We start from the raw sequence: 18558 nt of genomic DNA, 5'->3' as shown, positions 1-18558 counted from the left end.
GTCAGGTGGTGGTTTGGTGGCGCTTGGCGTAGAGCTGTTGGAAAGGTCCTTTGAGGCAGCAGTCCGGGGTGATGGTGGGGGGTGTTAAATAAGGGGAAAACAACGTGGGCCGGAGGACGCAAGGTCAGGGGGCGCTAGGAATGTGCTCCTAGTGGGGAGGGGGGGAACAATAAGAAAACAGAGGGGAAGGGGGAAAAAGGGGGAGGAAAAAAAAAGGGGGAAAAAAGAAAAGGGGGGAAAAAACCAAATAAGATCCCAGTGTAAATAAGTAAATAAAATACCAAGTTAGTGAAGGTGGAGTGGTGGAGGAATTCACGGGGTGCGACATGGGGAAAAAGAACCGGTAGGTCTCTTGTACCTATGAGTGTGGGGGGAGCAAAGAGAAAAAAAAAATATATTTAAGTGGCTGTAAGAAAGTGAGGGAAGAGAACACTTTTGAAAAAAACAGAAGCTAAGATTGTACGCTTCAGTATCAAAAAGTGACATGTAAATAGGAAAAAATTAGGGCGGGAACAAAGAAAGTTCGGTAAAATAATTGTGAAAAAAAAAATAAAAACGAATAAGAAACAACTTACAAATTTGAAATGATATTGTAAAGAGATAAGGTAAATATATGCCAAAGTGGGGTGCAAAAATAGCAAACTATGAGGACCTTCGCCAAAAGTTACGCAATGGGGATATAACCATAGGGGTCATCCTATGTGATGGACTGGAAAGTTTCTGCCAGGTAAGGGGCCCTGGTCATGGGTCGTGAGTACAGCGCAAGATTAGGGGCAGGGGTCTAAAAAGAATATGGGTAAAAAAATGGGAACAAAAAACTGGAAGGGGTGATGCAAGGGGGGTGGCTTTTAAAAAATCTTAGTAGGGCTGGCTAGAATATGAATACAACAGGGAAAATGTTGTGTTGGAATAGTAAACGCCAGATAATGCCTGATAAATTGAGGTTGAATCATTACAAAACCAGAACTATTTAAAAGGAGCAAAACTAAATTGCAGCCTCATATTAAGATGTTTTGTTAAATACTGCTCAGCATCTTAAACTGACAGGGACTGTTTTTCAGGGTAAAAAAAGGCAGAAGAAACCGGGGGACGTTCATTAAATAACAACGATCACCATGATTCAAAAAATACAGCTCAATCTGAGTCTACTCACTGTGTAATGTATCCTGCCAGCAACCGGGAACGGCACCCGGCGTGTCCCTTAAAAAAATGGTAATAGGAGGGGGTTATTTTTAGGATTCTAAAATCGTGGTCTAGGATGCTATATTGCGGACTGTTTTCAAGGTTCAAGGCCTCAAGAGGGCCAAGACCAAAACGTAGGTTAGAGCCCTGCAGTGGTTAGAGTGAAATTCCAAAACGCTTCCAACTGTTCACGTAGAGCACCGAAAGGAAGGGACCTCAAATAATCGACTTTCCCCCCGGGTCACACCTAAAGGCAGCGTCACTGTGTACAGAAAGCCTCATTGGGGCATAAACGTATCGCTATTCCATAATGGGTTAGCGGGTGTGGGGCAGGAGTGTCCGGATCTCTGAAGACTAGGCAACACGGGAGGGAGAAGGGGGACGGAAAGGGGGGGAAGGAAGGATGAGAAAAAAAAGTTGGAAATATTAAAATCGCGACTTGCGGACAGGGAGAAAGAAAGGGTAAAATGAATGGATATTAAATGAATTTCTTATTTAAAAGCTGCGAGACCTAGTCGAGAAGAAATGAAAGGAGGCTGGAGGAAAGGTTAAAAAGGCTGACGAAGGGGGGGGGTATACAAAAAAATCTGTGACAAAGGGGAAACAAGAATCTAGCAGGACTCAGATGAAATGAGCTGATTTATTATTAGATTATTATTAAGTGTTAAATTAAATTATTATTTAGAAAAGCTAATCCGGCATAAAAGGAGGAAAAAAGCCAATTCAGGAAGGCAGGTTTTAAAAAGCGGCTGTGTTCAAAAAGCTTCAATCTGGGGAACTGGTCCAAAGGGGGGGGGAGTCAGTTTGAATCGTCAGAACCTTGGTCAGGGAGCACGCAAAGCAGTTCGAAACAGACATATTTCGATGACCGAAAACACAGAATTGGAGGGGGAGGAATAAACCAACAGAGAGGAACGATATCGAAACAAAATCCTAGTTTATATACATTTTGTTGTAAAAGAAAAATAAGGAACGTCCTTAAACATGTAATGATTAATCAGCAGATATGGAATCATTAAATAGATTTTACAGAATGACGAAAATTCAATTACCATGTGGTTAATTTGTGGTACCTAATGGGGGGGCACGGGAAATAAAAGTGGACGATTAAAAGTTGGTTGGAGCAACTGTAAGTAGCCGGTCACACGACAAAACCTCAGCATGTGTTGGTGGGTATCGAAGAGGGGGGAGAAGGTTCGACGAAGGGACGAGCAAGTGGGAACAATAGAAACGAGGGGGGGAGTAGACGGGAAGAGGGAGAAGAGAAGATCACGAAAAAAATAACTTTTAAATTTGTTGTTGGCTGGGAAGGAAGAAGAGAGGAGGGGGGGTGGGATAAAAGAAAGGAATGTGTCAATGTTCATAACGCTGCAAAGGGGGGGCGTCCGGTGGGAAGGCGGGGGGGGGAGCGGCGGGGGGCCGGGAACGGGGAAAGAGGGAAGTAGGGAGAGACCCGTCAGGGGTGGTTTTAAAGATTCTAACACGTGTCTGGCGCTTTCCGTCCAAGTTTTGCCGTCCTTTTGCACCTCGCCCGGCAAAATAAAATCCCACTACGGGCGGATGGTCCGGGTGTGATTATGACAAGTGGGGGGGGGTGAGGGTTGGGCATCTCTGAGAAATTTTCCAGTAGTGGTGTGTGGGTGAGTGAATGGTGAGGGTGGAAGGGGGGTGTGAGAGGGGGTGTTGAATGTGGCCCTTTGATGAGGGTTGGGCACAGGGTGAAAAGAGGGGGGGGGGGCCAGGGGTTCACATGTTTTGTGTCTGGGACACATTCAACAACTCTTTCCCTATTACCTCGCAAGGTTATCTATTCATGCCAAAATTCTGGCACCCTTTCCCCAAGGATGTGGGGGAGATCTTGGAGTAAGTGGCCTCTTGGGGGAGATATGCATGCCGCAAAATTATGAATGAACGAAGTTGATTAATAAAGGGATCAAACCTAATGAATCATTGGTAACTTAGGGGAGTGAACGTAAGTGGGGGGCAAGGAAAACGTTTCCTGAACAAAGCTTCCTCTGGCCGAGGAGGCCGCCCCCTAAAATGCTACTGGCCCCCAGTCCTGCCTCCCAAACCTTCCCCTCCTCCTCCTTTCGGCTATGACGCCTGCCCAGACCTGCGCCTCCGTCGACTGGGGTAAACCTAAGATGTCCTTTATACAGCAGGAAGAGGGGGGGGGGTATAGTCTGGGTGGAATTAAGAGAACCAAAGCTCTAAAGGAACTACAGGGTCAGAGCCCCGAGTTTGCTCATTTCCTCTGATTTCACCACAAAAAACAAACAAGCACATGTTTATGTACTTGGATTTATAGGTTCAACATTTAAAGTCGATATCACCCGCTCACTTTGCCTTCCCTGGTCCTCTACCTTGGTCCTCTATCCAATCCCTCTATTTTCTGTGATATACCTGTATAGCTTACCAGTTAAGACAATCATAATATGATCATCTTTTATGAGTAAAGATCAGAGGGTCTTTTTCAGGTAATAATTCTATTATATATCTATATATTAGGTTATATAATATGGTGGGTGTGATGTGTGGGTGGGTGGGATATAAATAACATACATTTAGCATTAAGGCTGACTGGGGTTTTTAGCAGGACAGGGTCTGGGGAATTGGGGGTCGATCATGGGATCTAAAACAAAAGCATGTAGAGAGATTTAACAGAAAACAAGAATGAGAGACTAAATATATGACTGGGTAGTCTGATAATCTGGCCCACATGAGAACACTGTAAGAAAAAAAGGGGTGTCCAAATGCTTAATAGGCTTCATGAATGTTTATATAATTGAATTCATGGTGCAGTGGAAAAAACATTAAAATTGGCATTCTAGGGGTAGGGGCAAGAACGCCATTGTTTTTTATTTATGAATAGTTCCAACTGTGGTAGGCGTGGATAAATCTAAACGGTCTATCATGGGTTAAACTGTGGTTTCGTGCGTGTATCATCGAATGTATGGTTTGAATAAAGAGAGAGGTGAAATAAAAGTGTAGGAAAAGGGGTCTAAAGGAGAAGTCCTAGTTGGAAATTTTAAGAGTGCAGGGAACATAAATCCAGAATTTAATCGGACTCTTTTGTAGACGAAGAACAAGAAAAGATTGGGCATATATGGATAGTAATCACAACGTCGGCTCAAAAAAATTTTCAATCAATAGGGATTTAGGGGGGTTTTTCGTTTTCTTGTTTTTTTTTTTAATTAGTAACTGGGGGCCAAATCATAAAAATCTGAAAATTTTCATTGGCCAACTCCCGAGGAATGTACAAATGCCACCAGTGGCGCCAGGGGAAGGGTGTCGGACGGTGAGTGAGGTGAAAGCGGGTATTAAACGCACTGAGAAGAAAAGACCTTTTCTGCATGTTCACAGTTTAGGAATGATTCATTAAGTAATTACAATCCAATATTGCATTTCTCTCACTCAGGTCTGTTTGGATTCAGGTTCAGGTTTTCAATCTTGATGTCTACCCATATTGAGCTGTTGCTTGTTGACTTAATCCACTGGTCTTACTAACCAGCTTACTCTAAACTTAACATGGGTGGTGTAGTATCATGATGGGAGGCACAAGGATCCCATATCTGATGCTCCACTAAGAATTTCCAACGAATTAGGGAGATTCCTCCATTATTTAATGCTAAAGAAAGAAAGGGGATCAGTTTGAAAGATGGTTCTCGAGAAACCGGTGCATAGATTCATATTTCAGTGGAGTTTAAAAAGGCAAATCTCCACAATCCCAAGAAACATAATCAGGTTCCATATCGCAGGTGGGGGAGATTGGATGGGTCTCCACTCCAACTTCAACAAACTGGTATTTATAATAGCAGGAAGCTTCATCCTATGCCTGAGACTGAGTGATCATTTATTGACATGATTAGTTTAACCTGAAGTAAATTATAATTGACAATCTGTGGTAAGTGTTTGACGGGTCATCTCTTTTTAACTGACAACAAACTGTTAGACCCATCTTCCCCCTCCTCATATCTCATATCTCAGCTCTCACATCATTCACATGCCAACACTTCAAATTCCACAAATCACAGGAATTTCACACCCTTCATCATATCTCTCTCTCTCATCTTCTCTCATCTCGCTCACTCACTCATTTTTCTATTAACCCTACCGCTATCGAACCCCGACCCTGTAGGTGTGAGTCGAACGTTGCGAAGCACTAAGCCACCGTGCCCCCCAAGGAGACTTGCCCCCCCCTCCCCCCACCTTGAAATCTGTCTCAGTACATTGATAATGTTTGGTGTTCATAATGTAAACCAAGTCTAAAGGCTGGGGGCTTAGCTATATAAAACAATATATACACAATGCACCGTGGTTCCCTGACCATCGTTTTTTTTCCTGAACCATATGTGCTCTCCACTCTCCTGCAGAGCATTCTACTAGATGTTGTAGTGAAGGGAATATAGTGTTATCAGCTAGCAAGCATAGTGAGATCAGACGCTGATGCTGGGGGATTTTAAGAAACTCCAGTCCGCATTTATCTCAAAGTGTCCAAGGAATGTGGTTGATTCAGAAGTCAGGGCTCTTTGTCAGACACAAATAATGAGGTTCTTCATTATAACCCTCCACATCTCCACACGCAATGTCTTTTAATGGATCTCTGCTTTTTTCACATAGGTGTTATCGAGTTATAGAGTTTGGGGGGGCCTCTTAGTCCCCCCCCCCTAGTGAAAGGGAAAGCTTAAGGGTAGAGCATCGAGACAAGGACAAGTGCTAGAGCATTCTTTGTATCTGACTTTTTGGCGGTGCTGTTTTTTTGGAAGAAACACATATTGGGGAGTGATGGTTCATGGACCGCACACATCTTTAGGCTATATAATGTAACGTTACAGAGAAATACCATAAACACTACAGGCTTAGTTATTCAGGCTAAACAATTAAAATCTCTACAGGATGGCCAATTAAAAAAATGTCCAGGTTGAAGCTAAGGATTGCTGATGGGGCGATTATAATAAATGTTTGTCTACTGTCCACCGCAGGCATTTTAGGGATCAGCAAAGAATAGACTGATAAAATTCCCAGATTTGAGTAGAGCATAAATACCATTCTGGTTGTTGAATGAACCACTGGTCAAAATTTTGACCATTAGGGGAAGCCACCGTATCGCCCCCCTTTAACCTCCTTTTACTCACATGATCTCCTGAGACTGGGGGTAGAAAATACTCGCTGGACAAGAGAAAGGGATTTAAAAAGGTTAAGGAGTACGAGAGCTTAGAGCAGATTCACAAGTACAAAAGAGATGTGGGTAGACAATGAGGAAATTAAGATAGAAGTGTCAGAGAAGAGGGGATCGAAGAACAATAGAAAAGGTGTAGAGGAATTGCACTGAAAGAAGAGAAACACATAGGAAAGACAATTAGAAATATTAAAATCAACAAGGTCATGCGTAAAAGAAAGAAACTATGTTGGGAGGAGAATGATAAATCCGAGGATGGTTGATGAAGAGCTCGCATGCATAAATAAGCAGGTTCTCAGAGGAGGCGTGAAACTTTTTTCCATCCACACACAGATGCCAGCAATCTGCTCTTGAGGATCCAACAATTCTCAGCTCTGCAATAATCACAGTAAAAGAGAGCCAATTGTACAAGCAGAACCGTTACCACATCAATTTTATAGTCAGACCTGGAGTAAAATAGTACACAAAACTCCAATTCTGTTCTAACTAACCTAAAAGACTTGTGAAACGTCCAGCCCTGTGATCCTATTTACCACAGTCATTAAAAAAACAACGTTTTCCATTATAACTTCTTATGAATTTAACTATCATCGAAGGCGCCACACCCGAGCATGGAAACAAAACACTAGGAAGAATCGGAAAGGGGAAAAGAGGAGAAAAAAAAGGAAAGAACGAGACCAAAGGAAAGGAAGACGGAAGAAGGAAGGGAAAAAAGGGGAGCTCAGGAACACCCCTACCTCCACATCACTTCCCCAGTACCGTAACCGACAAGCGGCACATGTAAGTTCAGCAGACCCGTGGGCTGATGGAATTTCTCAAGGAACCAATCTAATTCCAGAAGTCAGTAGCAATAGGTTCGCTCTGACTGGGAGTGAATTTCCGTCAACCAGTCCTGAGAGACCGATGGATTAATGATCACCGCTCTCCAGTTCAGACCCCATTTTTAAGGACAGCTGGAACACCTGAAATATCGATTTGCAGGATTCCTATAAGTTACGCTAAGCTACCAACCCCAGACAACCATCACCCTCATTGTGATGCGTAAGCTTTCAGCGAGGCAGAGTGCATGAAAACCACAGGATGGGTGTTTATTTAACCTGGAAATCCAATAATTTTACTGTCAAAATCATATACTGTAGTTTGTGGTAATAAAATACATCAGTAAAATTCATATCAGATGCAGAAATAATCACCCGAGAAAGAAAACTGGAGGAACAAAAAGAGGAAATATATGGGGTGAGCCTATATAAACAATGCCGATTTTTGTTTTTTATGCCCCTCTTGTGGTAAGTAACTCCACGAGTTAAACAAATATATTATATATACATCTTTTTTAACTTTTAATTCCACTCTGTTACAACGACCAACTTATCACACAAACAATTCATTTTTCACTTTTGATACAAACTGACTCTCTCTCTTCTTTAATACACTTCCTAACTCTTCTACCTTTCTACTGTTTTCCTTTCTAATTTTTTCATATTATGTTTATAGGTCCTAGATTGTAGACTTCCGGTACGAGTCCTCTGTTGTGCTTTGTGTCCCATATGTCACCTACTTTTATCTTTACACCTTCTTTACAAAACACCTTCTTTGTCTTTTCTTAGTAGTTAATTTTAATTTCATCATGCTTTTCATTATTCTTTATATATCTACTATCATATATCTATATCTATATATATATACTTATATATACTAGCATATACTCTATCTATATATCCAGCTGCCAAGCTGCACATCTTTTTCATATACTATATCACTTATACTTACACTCCTTACTTTCCCTACTTCATCTACTCTATCTCTATCCTTCGTTTTCCACGTCCCTGGGTCGTGTTGCCTCGGGCATATCATGAAAATAATGTGTGATCAGTGAAATCTCAATCAAACAAGTCCATACACTCAAAGTAAACTCACCTGCAGCTGCATCATGAATGACGGCATTCAGGAAAAAGAGAGAAACCGTTGTAGTTTAGACAAAGAGGAGGACGCGCGCAGAGTGAAAGTGAAAAACAGCGTGCGGTAAAAGAAACGAGAACCATCGCGGGCCACCACGCTCCTCAGTACCTCAACTCGTCCTTGTTTTACAGTACCTCTCTGTACACAGTTAACAAATGTCGAGCGATTGTTAATGTTCTCGACTTCAGTTGTACATAAATTCAGACCGCAATCCCATTTCTCATGTCGTGTGTCGTTCCACGATCCAGAGCTTCTTCCACAGACCGTCCCTTTGCGAAGTCATTTTGAGTCTAATTAAAGAAAGTCCACAGGCTTATAGACTCTTTGCCCAGACTACCCGCGCTTATCCTTTTCTCTCGGACTTGTTTGCGTTGCTCTTCGACAGAAACCTTATCGAGTGCGGCTTCAGAGAATGGCCTCGGGTTTTAAGATGAATGTTAATGATTAATTATTGACATAAAGGTGGGGTCCTCAGATTTTGAGAAACGCTTCAGAAACCGAGTCGAGGCCGATAATAAACAAAAATCAAAACAAAAATCAAAACAAACGTGTAGCCAATGAGCAGAAAGGGGCGTGTCTTTGTCAATATGGGCGGAGAGAGTGTTCGGTGCGCGTGTGTGACATTAGCAGAAAGCGGTTTTAACATCGACATGGAGGATAAAAACAAAGAAAGAAAGAGAAGAAAGACTTACGATAAGGACAAGAAGTAGGACGTGTTAATATAGGATCAGCTTTCCAGCGCTGGAGAGAACTGAAGGAGCAGGAAGTTGGCCACATATTCACAGGTTGGAGTTTCCCGAGTCAATAACTCCTGAGCTAAACGCTGTTACTACACAAATAACACCTCTTTTCTATCTTAGTATTGTAGTGAGGCAGCTACACCCGCTTTTTGTGTAGTAACTGCGTTTAGCTCTGGTGTTATCGACTCGGGAAACTCCGACCTGTGAATATGTGGCCGACTTTACTTAAGACGCCGAGGCGCTTTTTTCCTTCTCGATAGGTGAGTAACGTTGGTTTTGCTTTGTTACACAGAACTAATATATGCCTTTGTCCTTTACATCATTATGCTTGTGTGGCATTTTTGCTTGTTTGTTTATCTACAATCGTATTGTTCTTCCCTTCAGCTATGATAAAGACACGTTTCTTTCTGTTAGTCGCCTGGGTTACGTATGTATGTGTGGGCGGAGCTATCGAGACAGGGGTGGGACCCATTTGGGTTAGGGGCGTGTTGTTTGTGATTTTCATATGTCAACATTGGCTTTCAAAATCGGAGACCCCACTTTATTATTAATTACATTTTAAATTAATTAAATATAGTAATTACAATTACATTTTAGCTTAAGTTTTGACAAATCTCGCGGTTGTAGTGATAACAGAGGCACAAGACTTGAAAGTAGAGGCACAAACACCGCTAACGTGGGAGTGTTCGCTCGGTCCTAATAACCACAGGACACCATCACTGAAGTGAGGAATAGGAAACTGATGATCATGACTGGGCTATTTGAATAAGATTTAAGTGAAATGGAGCTGTTTCTAGGTCAGCATTTCTATTTCCATCATCATCATCATCCTCCTCCTTCTCCTCCTCTCTCACTCTTTCCACATGCTGGCTTCCCTTGCCGTAGACGACGGCCATGTTCTTCACTTTGTTCTGCTGGATGTTGTGCTTCTCGGTTTTCTCAGCTCCTCGGAGACGAAGCCCATAAAGGAGTTATCTGGGGTGTGAGCTTGTTAGAGAGAACAAGAGAGAGAGAGGAGAGCGAGAGAGAGAGAGAGAGAGAGAGAGAGAGAGGTGAAGGTTGGGCAGTTTGCATGTAAATTGTATTTCTAATCATGAAATTGCTTTGAAATGGATTCTCTGCAAAGAGATTGGAAGATTTATGGAAATAATGATTACCAAATGAAATATTTCTGGAAAAGAACCCAGCACAGAGCTGACCAATCAGCATTGAGAATCGATCAGTGCTACAGTTTGGTCAGTAAAAGCAATGTGCTAAATTTCCTGCTGAAATCGAGATGGACTTTTCCAGAGGCTCTGGACTTACGGAACAATGGGTCATGATATTGCCTGGTGTTGAGGTTCCAGTAGACCCCAGTTGTCCTGTAGCCGTGTAACGTCGCATATTCCTCGTGGTTATACGCCGAGCTCTGTCCCAAACGTGTCTATGACCGGATATGCACCTAGAAAACAGAAGGATGGGAATTGATCAGAACGTGTATATAAATACACTGAATGTGAAGCTGAGCTGGAAATGAGAGTTGATCCTCTGACGGTTTCATCGACAGAGTTTAAACTGTACAGGTAAAAAATGGATGTGTTTTTTTTATAAGTCAGCTAAATGCAGCAGGGATGAGGGATGAATACAAACAGCGAGAGCTTCTGACAACAAAATCCCCTGATTCTGAACCCAGCAGAGTCTCCACACGCCTCTAATTTCTCAGCTAGAAAAGAGAGTTTTGTCATTCAGTGAGTCCAAGCTTCCCAGCGCTATAATCTAAAGCTAGAATGACAGTTTCGAAATGAAGCCGATCGCTAGCAATCACACCTTTCTGTTCACGGACGACGAGAGCTTTTATTCGGTCAAAGTCAGACAGAAGAGCGCACAATAACATCCATACAACTCTCTGAAAGAAGCTGCATACAAAAAGCTCTGAGATTCACAGAGTCATCAGACAAAGAGTCGTGATGTAAAGACACGTTTAAAAAAAACAACCGGACGGCAGCCACAAATGTATCACGTGCAAAATAGTTGGACATTCAGTCCACACAAACAAGTGCATCCTTAGAGAGAGACAGAGATATGAGAGTAGAGCGAGAGAGAGAGGAGAGAGCGAGAGACTGAGAGCGAGAGAGAGAGAGAGACTGAGTGCCGTGTGAGCGTAGAGACAGATAGCGAGAGAGCGAGTAATGAGAGAGAAATCGAGAGAGAGCGAAATTGAGAGAGAGACAGCTAGAGATATGAGAGAGATAGATACGATAGAGAATGAGTGATAGCGTGCTACTCGTTAGGGAGAGAGATAGGAGAAGCAAAGTCTGAGCTCTAGAGAGATCTCTAGCGCGTGCGTGCGCGCGCGCGTCCTATAGCTAGAATGATCTGTTCTAAGCTCTCTCTCGTCTCCTCTCTCTCTCTCTCTCTCTCTCTCTCTCTCGCTCTCTCTCTCTGCTCTCTCTCTCTCTCTCTCCTCGTTTGCTCTCGTCCCTCGCTCGCTCGCTCTCCTGCTCGCGCTCCTCTCCTCCATTCTTTCTCGCGCTCGCGCTCTCTCTCTCTCCTCTTGTTTTGCTCCTATACCGATACGCTTCGCTGCTCTCTCCTTCTCTCTCTCTCCTCATTCTCTATCTCTCGCTCTCTCTCAATCTATCTCTCTCGCTCTCTCCATCTCGACCTTCTCAGCTGCTCTGTCCAACACCACAATGATAGTCAATGTTGAAGAATAACATCAAATATTAATAACTTTGTAAATACATCTCAGTAAATCTGAAATGTAAATATGATAGTAGATGTTACAGCATAGAGATTGAAGTGTGTGTGTGTGTGTGTGTGTGTGTGTGTGTGTGTGTGTGTGTGTGTGTGTGTGTGTGTGGATAGTGACACGTACAGAGCGGTGTTGCCTCGACCTTTTGCTAATGCATTATTAATGAAGTGGAGATGGTGATTATAGAGGGTCATAAAAGTCCTGGAAGGGAAGCAGTGAGTGCTCTACAGTCTGATTAATGGTGTGCTGTGAGGAAAGGGCGTGATTTGTCAGGCTGCTGTGTGTGTAGGTGAAGATCAGACATGAGTCCGGCTCAATCCGATCATCACCACCTTCAGCAAGGTCATGGGCACCGAATCTGAGCTGTAGTTACCAGACATGACATCAAGATCTTCTGATCTATTGCACTGTGTGTGTGTGTGTGTGTGTGTGTGTGTGTGTGTGTGTGTGTGTGTGTGTGTGTGTGTTCTTGGTCCGGTTCAGTTCATGATCGTTATGCTCCAGTATGTGCATGATATTCCTCAGTCTCTGTACATCTCACTGCAGCAAACTGGTGTAATATAAAGAGGAAAAAATCACTTGGGGTTGTTTTTGTATAGGAAAATAAGCAACAGTGTGGGGGGGGGGGGACTTGTTCATCTGTAACTGTGTTTTGATGAAGTTAAATCTCAGCCTCGGGGGAAGAGAAATGAGAAGTACAGAGCATGAAGTGTGTGTGTGTGTGTGTGTGTGTGTGTGAGTGTGTGTGAGAGAGAGAGAGAGAGAGAGAGAGAGAGAGAGAGAGAGAGAGAGAGAGAGTGGAGGACTGATTAAGCATAGCGCTAATTAAAGCGATTCAAGATAATTGCCGTCTTGTAAATCAGACTGTTCTGAAAGAAAGAAAATGAGTCAGAGGAAGAGGACAGAAAATGAGAGGAGAGGAGAAGAGAGGAGAGGAGGAGAGAGGAGAGGAGAGGAGAGAAAATGAGAGGAGAGGAGAAGAGAGGAGAGGAGGAGAGGAGAGAAGAGAAAATGAGAGGAGAGGAGAAGAGAGGAGAAGAGAGGAGAGGAGAGAAAATGAGAGGAGAGGAGAAGAGAGGAGAGGAGAAGAGAGGAGAAGAGAGGAGAGGAGGAGAGGAGAGGAGAGAAAATGAGAGGAGAGGAGAGGAGAAGAGAGGAGAGGAGGAGAGAAAATGAGAGGAGAAGAGGAGAGAAGAGAAGAGGAGAGGAGAGAAGAGAAGAACTGTTCCACTGACTTGTGTTTCTTTAAGGAAAGCCCCATGTGCTGCTTCATTTGCTGTAACCCATGGTAGTCAGTGTAGATGAGGTCAAAGGGCAAAGGTCCAGTCAGTGGGCAGCTTCCTCTTCCAGGTGGAACACCCAGGAACCTGATGGGAAAAAACACAGTAAATGTGATTATTTTTCTGTATCAGTGACTGACAGCAGTTTATATTGTTGCTATAGCAACACAAGCCTTCATATCTGATGCATCTATATCACAGCACCAGAAAACTCTCAGAGCCCAGGGACAGAATACTGGGACAGGGTGCAGGGACAACACGCAGGGACAGAACACAGGGTCAGAGTGCAGGGACAGAACACAGGGTCAGAGTTCAGGGACAGAACACAGGGTCAGAGTGCAGGGACAGAACACAGGGTCAGAGTTCAGGGACAGAACATAGGGTCAGAGCCCAGGGACAGAATACAGGGACAGAGTGCAGGGACAACACGCAGGGACAGAACACAGGGTCAGAGTGCAGGGACAGAATACTGGGACAGAGTGCAGGGACAACACGCAGGGACAGAACACAGGGTCAGAGTGCAGGGACAGAACACAGGGTCAGAGTGCAGGGACAGAACACAGGGTCAGAGTGCAGGGACAGAACACAGGGTCAGAGTGCAGGGACAGAACACAGGGTCAGAGTGCAGGGACAGAACACAGGGTCAGAGTTCAGGGACAGAACATAGGGTCAGAGCCCAGGGACAGAACACAGGGACAAAATGCAGGGACAGAACACAGGGTCAGAACACAGGGTCAGAGTGCAGGGACAGAACACAGGGACAGAACACAGGGTCAGAGAGTGCAGGGACAAAACGCAGGGTCAGAAGACAGGGACAAAACGCAGGGACAGAAGACTGGGTCAGAACGCGGGGAGGTGGGGGGGCACCACCACAATAAACACCACAACAAGCACCACAATAAACACCGTAAACACAAATTCCATCATTCAGTCATTTAAGAACAATTAATAATGCTTTCATTCCCTTATTTGTTTTACGCAGCACACAAGAACAAGCTGCAGAGGAAATGAGAGAAAGAGAAGGAAAAGTCTCTGTAAAAGACAACACACTCTGAGAGCACACACACTCCTGGGTTTGGTGTGAAAGATACGGAGGAGAATTTATTATTGAACACAAGCTTTTCTGGGGACCTCCTGCTTATCTCATTTCGCTCTTGTCTCTCAGTCCTACTGTTCCAGAAAGTCCACCCTCGGCTCTTTTTGTGCGGCAGAAGAAAAAAAAAACAAGTGTGCAATAAAAGATATCAGACAGACAGAAAGGAAAAAAAAAACGTTCACGTCTAAAGAGTAATTTTACCCATTTACTGTACGTGTCCCTGTGAATGAGCTGTTGCTATAGAAACAAGTCATGTGTCGGAACAAGCCGATTACTTTAACGACGCTGTTATAGAAACTTCATCGACATCCTCTGACCAATCAGAAGCCAGGACTCATTTACAGGAGTGTTCCACACTCTACTTATTAATTATGAGAGTGATAATAAAGATATGTCGGTGTTACCACGATGTGACAGAGCATCAACGCTGTCCTCCATCTCGTATGGATATCTGTGAGCGTCCAGAAGTGATGAGTCGTTTACTGGCGATCCGTCATCATGTCGCGTTAGCGACGATCGCTTACTGGGAATGTTTACAAATGACTCTGAGCGACTCCGCAGACGAGTAAATCAGCGCGTAATGAGTTTTTGTGTGTTTGTTGTGTGGTCCGGTCGATAATCCCCCCCCACCACCACCACCACCACACACACACACACACACACACACACACACACACAAAATCAGTCCTGAAAACTGACCAACTGTGCACCTGCCTCCAGCAACAGTGCATGCAAGCACAACAGTGCAAGCACATAGACCGCAACCAACGAGTCAATAAATCAATAAAACCTGCCTCAGTTTTTTTCTCAGTAAAAAGTTTCTCCACACTTTAGATGGAACCCAGGATCATCTCAGCCCCAAGTTCCAATCTGATTAGTTGGATTCGAACACAAATGAGGGGGACACGGTGGCTTAGTGGTTAGCACGTTCGCCTCACACCTCCAGGGTTGGGGGTTCGATTCCCGTCTCCGCCTTGTGTGTGAGGAGTTTCCATGTTCTCCCCGTGCCTCGGGGGTTTCCTCCGGGTACTCCGGTTTCCTCCCCCGGTCCAAAGACATGCATGGTAGGTTGATTGGCATCTCTGGAAAATTGTCCGTAGTGTGTGAGTGTGTGAGTGAATGAGAGTGTGTGTGTACCCTGTGATGGGTTGGCACTCCGTCCAGGGTGTATCCTGCCTCGATGCCCGATGACGCCTGAGATAGGCACAGGCTCCCCGTGACCAAACTATTTAGAACTGATACAATGAGCTGATTGAAGTCCATTCCGTGGAGTAAACAATAAGTTCCTCTTTCTGTAAAAATGGAGCACTGGAAGGTTCTTGGTCAGTTCTCGGAGACATTCCAGACTCTGTGATACGACTGGAACCTTTGGGAAAATAGCGAGCTATCTATAACACTGGACAAAATGAAGAAGATTAGTGTTGAACTTAAAAACAGCAAAATGTTCATCATACATGCTTCGGATTCTTGAGAAGGTTCCATCTAGCACCTTTAAGGGTTAAAGAACCACAGACTACAGCACTAATGTACTACAGACAGGCCACCAGGACACTAATCAGTAGTGACACAAGCGACGTGTGTCCTGTCAGAGTCTCCTGCTAGCATGACAAGCCTCGGATTCCGACTCAAAGGTCTCTCCTGCACCTTAACTACCAACTAGTTCATTTTCTGGGAACATGTCATTTTAGAGAGCCATTCTTTTTTCCCCCTCGTCTGGTGTCAGGCTGCTCTTCAATCAGAGCTGACGCTCGTCAGACAAATCACAGGATTTACCGTGTCTGAAAGCCGAAATCCTTTTCTCTCTGTTTCCCTGTCCGTCTGGGGACATTTAACATCCACACCGCTCTGTTCTCTTCTCTTGTTCTCCCAGCGGCCATGTCGGATGTCGTTTTTTCTGAGCGGTCTCCATCTTTCTCCTTCTCTCTGTGTGATGAATGGCCTGGGGGTTAATGCCTCGCTGGCCTCACGTGCCTCGTGTCCGTCTCCTCGATGGGGAATTTAAAGGCTAGCCTCGGTTATAGCAGGACGCTTCACAATGCCGCTCCAGAACATGACTTATGAGGCAATTTTCGGCGCTCACATACAGCTTTCTGAAGCTCGCTGTTTGTTTAAGGGGTCTGAAGTGAAAAGCATATCAATAACTCATGTTTTAGGAAAGAACAGAAATGAGGCAAAAAATGTTGGGTGGTCAAGCGTGACTGCGACAAAGTGCACAAACTGGGGACAAAATCCGATCGGGAATGAAACGACCGGCTGACTGGGCTGGCGTTTAGATTTCAGCATGTGTGGATGTGTGTGGATGTGTGTGGATGTGTGTGTGTGTGTGTGGATGTGTGTGTGTGGATGTGTGTGTGAGCTGGATTAACACCACGCTTGTGTTTTATATCTATAATTATATAACGTGGGACAGCGTTTAAATTAAAAGTGCTGTGGAGTAAGGTTTAAATTTAAGCATGTGCTTGAGCTCCACTTCAGTGCAGCTGTGTGTGTGTGTGTGTGTGTGTGTGTGTGTGTGTGTGTGTGTGTGTGTGTGTGTGTGTGTGTGTGTGTGTGTGTTGAAAAGGAAGGTATGGCTGGAGGTGCTGAGATCGTACAAGAGGGTCACGATGACGGTACTTAACACCTGAGGAAATGATAGCGTCCATTAAACCTGCTTTCCTCTTTCATCCTCGCTCTCTCACACACACTCTCACACACACTCTCACACACACACTCTCTCTCTCTCTCTGCTGATTTCAGATCCTTCTCTGTCCTCTTAACACAGATAATGGATGCCCTCTTCAGCCTTTCTCTTCTTAATGTGCCCTAGCTGATGGTGTTGAAGTGCACTCCGGAGTGCTAACGACTCACTGGGGTGAGAGGAACAGCTGCATCTACAAACTCCACACACACACACACACACACACACACACACACACACACACACACACACACACACACACATACACAACTGGTTCAGTGCTGGATAATATTCTCCAGCCCTCTGAGGCCTGTTTAATGTCTAATGGAAGCTCGTGTGTGTGTGTGAGAGAGAGAGAGGGAGAGAGAGAGCTCATGTGTGTTGCTAATGCTAATGTATTACTTTACTAAGGTTCTATTCATTTACATTATAAAGCTGTCATGTTCTTACGTTGATAAATTACACACTCTGTCTGACTCCAAACGAAGGCACCTGGATCTAGTAACAGATGATTAGGTCTGCGCTGAGAGGCGGAGTTCGTCCTGAGTCTTAATTCAGATAAAACTGCTTGAGGAAATGATTCTATAATCTCAAGTCCAATATCCAACATAATTATCCAATAAGCCTTTAAAGTACCACTGAAGAAAATTCCTTCTGCAAATTAATACGATTCTATCTAGATTTGAAAAAAAAAACAACAACCATCCAATTAACCAATAAACATATCTATAAATGATCCCAAATCACCCTTGAAGAACCCTCGGAGAACCCTTGTCAAAGCTCACCCCTTTAATGAACAGTTAAAGGTTCCTTCTGGAATTGACTTGTCAAATTCATTCATTAATTTCCTACCGCTTATCCGAACGTCTCGGGTCACGGGGAGCCTGTGCCTATCTCAGGCGTCATCGGGCATCGAGGCAGGATACACCCTGGACGGAGTGCCAACCCATCACAGGGCACACACACACTCTCATTCACTCACACACACACACACACACACACTACGGACAATTTTCCAGAGATGCCAATCAACCTACCATGCATGTCTTTGGACCGGGGGAGGAAACCGGAGTACCCGGAGGAAACCCCCGAGGCACGGGGAGAACATGCAAACTCCACACACACAAGGTGGAGGCGGGAATCGAACCCCCAACCCTGGAGGTGTGAGGCGAACGTGCTAACCACTGAGCCACTGTGTGACTTGTCAAATTAAACAAAATTATCCTTAAAAAAAGACTTTGAGACCCTTTTTAAGAACCTTTTAATTATGCAAGAGACCTTAAAGTACCCACGAGGAATTTTTTGAAATTAAGAGCCCTACTCCAATTATCCAATAAAAGAATCCTTAAAGAACCTGTGGTGAAAACTGAGGAACCTTTACAGTATTTATCTCTTTAACCTACAGTATAAGGAACCAGTGAGCACTTAAAGAAGTGCACAAAAAAAAAACAACTCCAGGTCGTTTTTCTGTAGCATCCTTTAAAGGAACCTCTAGAAGAAAATGTTTAAAAATAAATAAAAACTGGAACCATTTTCCGTCTTCAGAGCTAAAGACCCTTCAGCATCCTGTTAGTCCTTGAAGAACACTTTTTTTTTTTTCAGATGTGTGTATTAACTGCTTTACAAACTTCTTCATACACAGAACATTTCATAAGTTTGGTGATGGTCCATCAGTTGGTGTTCCTGAGAGAGAAAGAGTCCGAGGGTT

The 18558-nt window shown here is 44.0% G+C and overlaps 1 protein-coding gene across 2 annotated transcripts in view; it reads right to left on the bottom strand.

Moving 5' to 3' along the window:
• LOC113663648 (alpha-1,6-mannosylglycoprotein 6-beta-N-acetylglucosaminyltransferase B-like) overlaps positions 1 to 18558 on the bottom strand; it is a 121639-nt gene that overhangs the window by 42439 nt on the left and 60642 nt on the right. For both annotated transcript variants that reach the window (XM_047814335.1, XM_047814336.1), the window contains exon 9: positions 13030 to 13161. In XM_047814335.1, coding sequence (XP_047670291.1) covers positions 13030 to 13161 — 132 coding nt within the window. The remainder of the gene's footprint in view (positions 1 to 13029; positions 13162 to 18558) is intronic.

Source organism: Tachysurus fulvidraco, chromosome 5 (assembly GCF_022655615.1).
Source record: "Tachysurus fulvidraco isolate hzauxx_2018 chromosome 5, HZAU_PFXX_2.0, whole genome shotgun sequence".
Lineage (NCBI taxonomy): Eukaryota > Metazoa > Chordata > Actinopteri > Siluriformes > Bagridae > Tachysurus > Tachysurus fulvidraco.
Note: the sequence above shows the minus strand (reverse complement) of the source record. Positions and strands in the feature narration are given on the sequence as shown.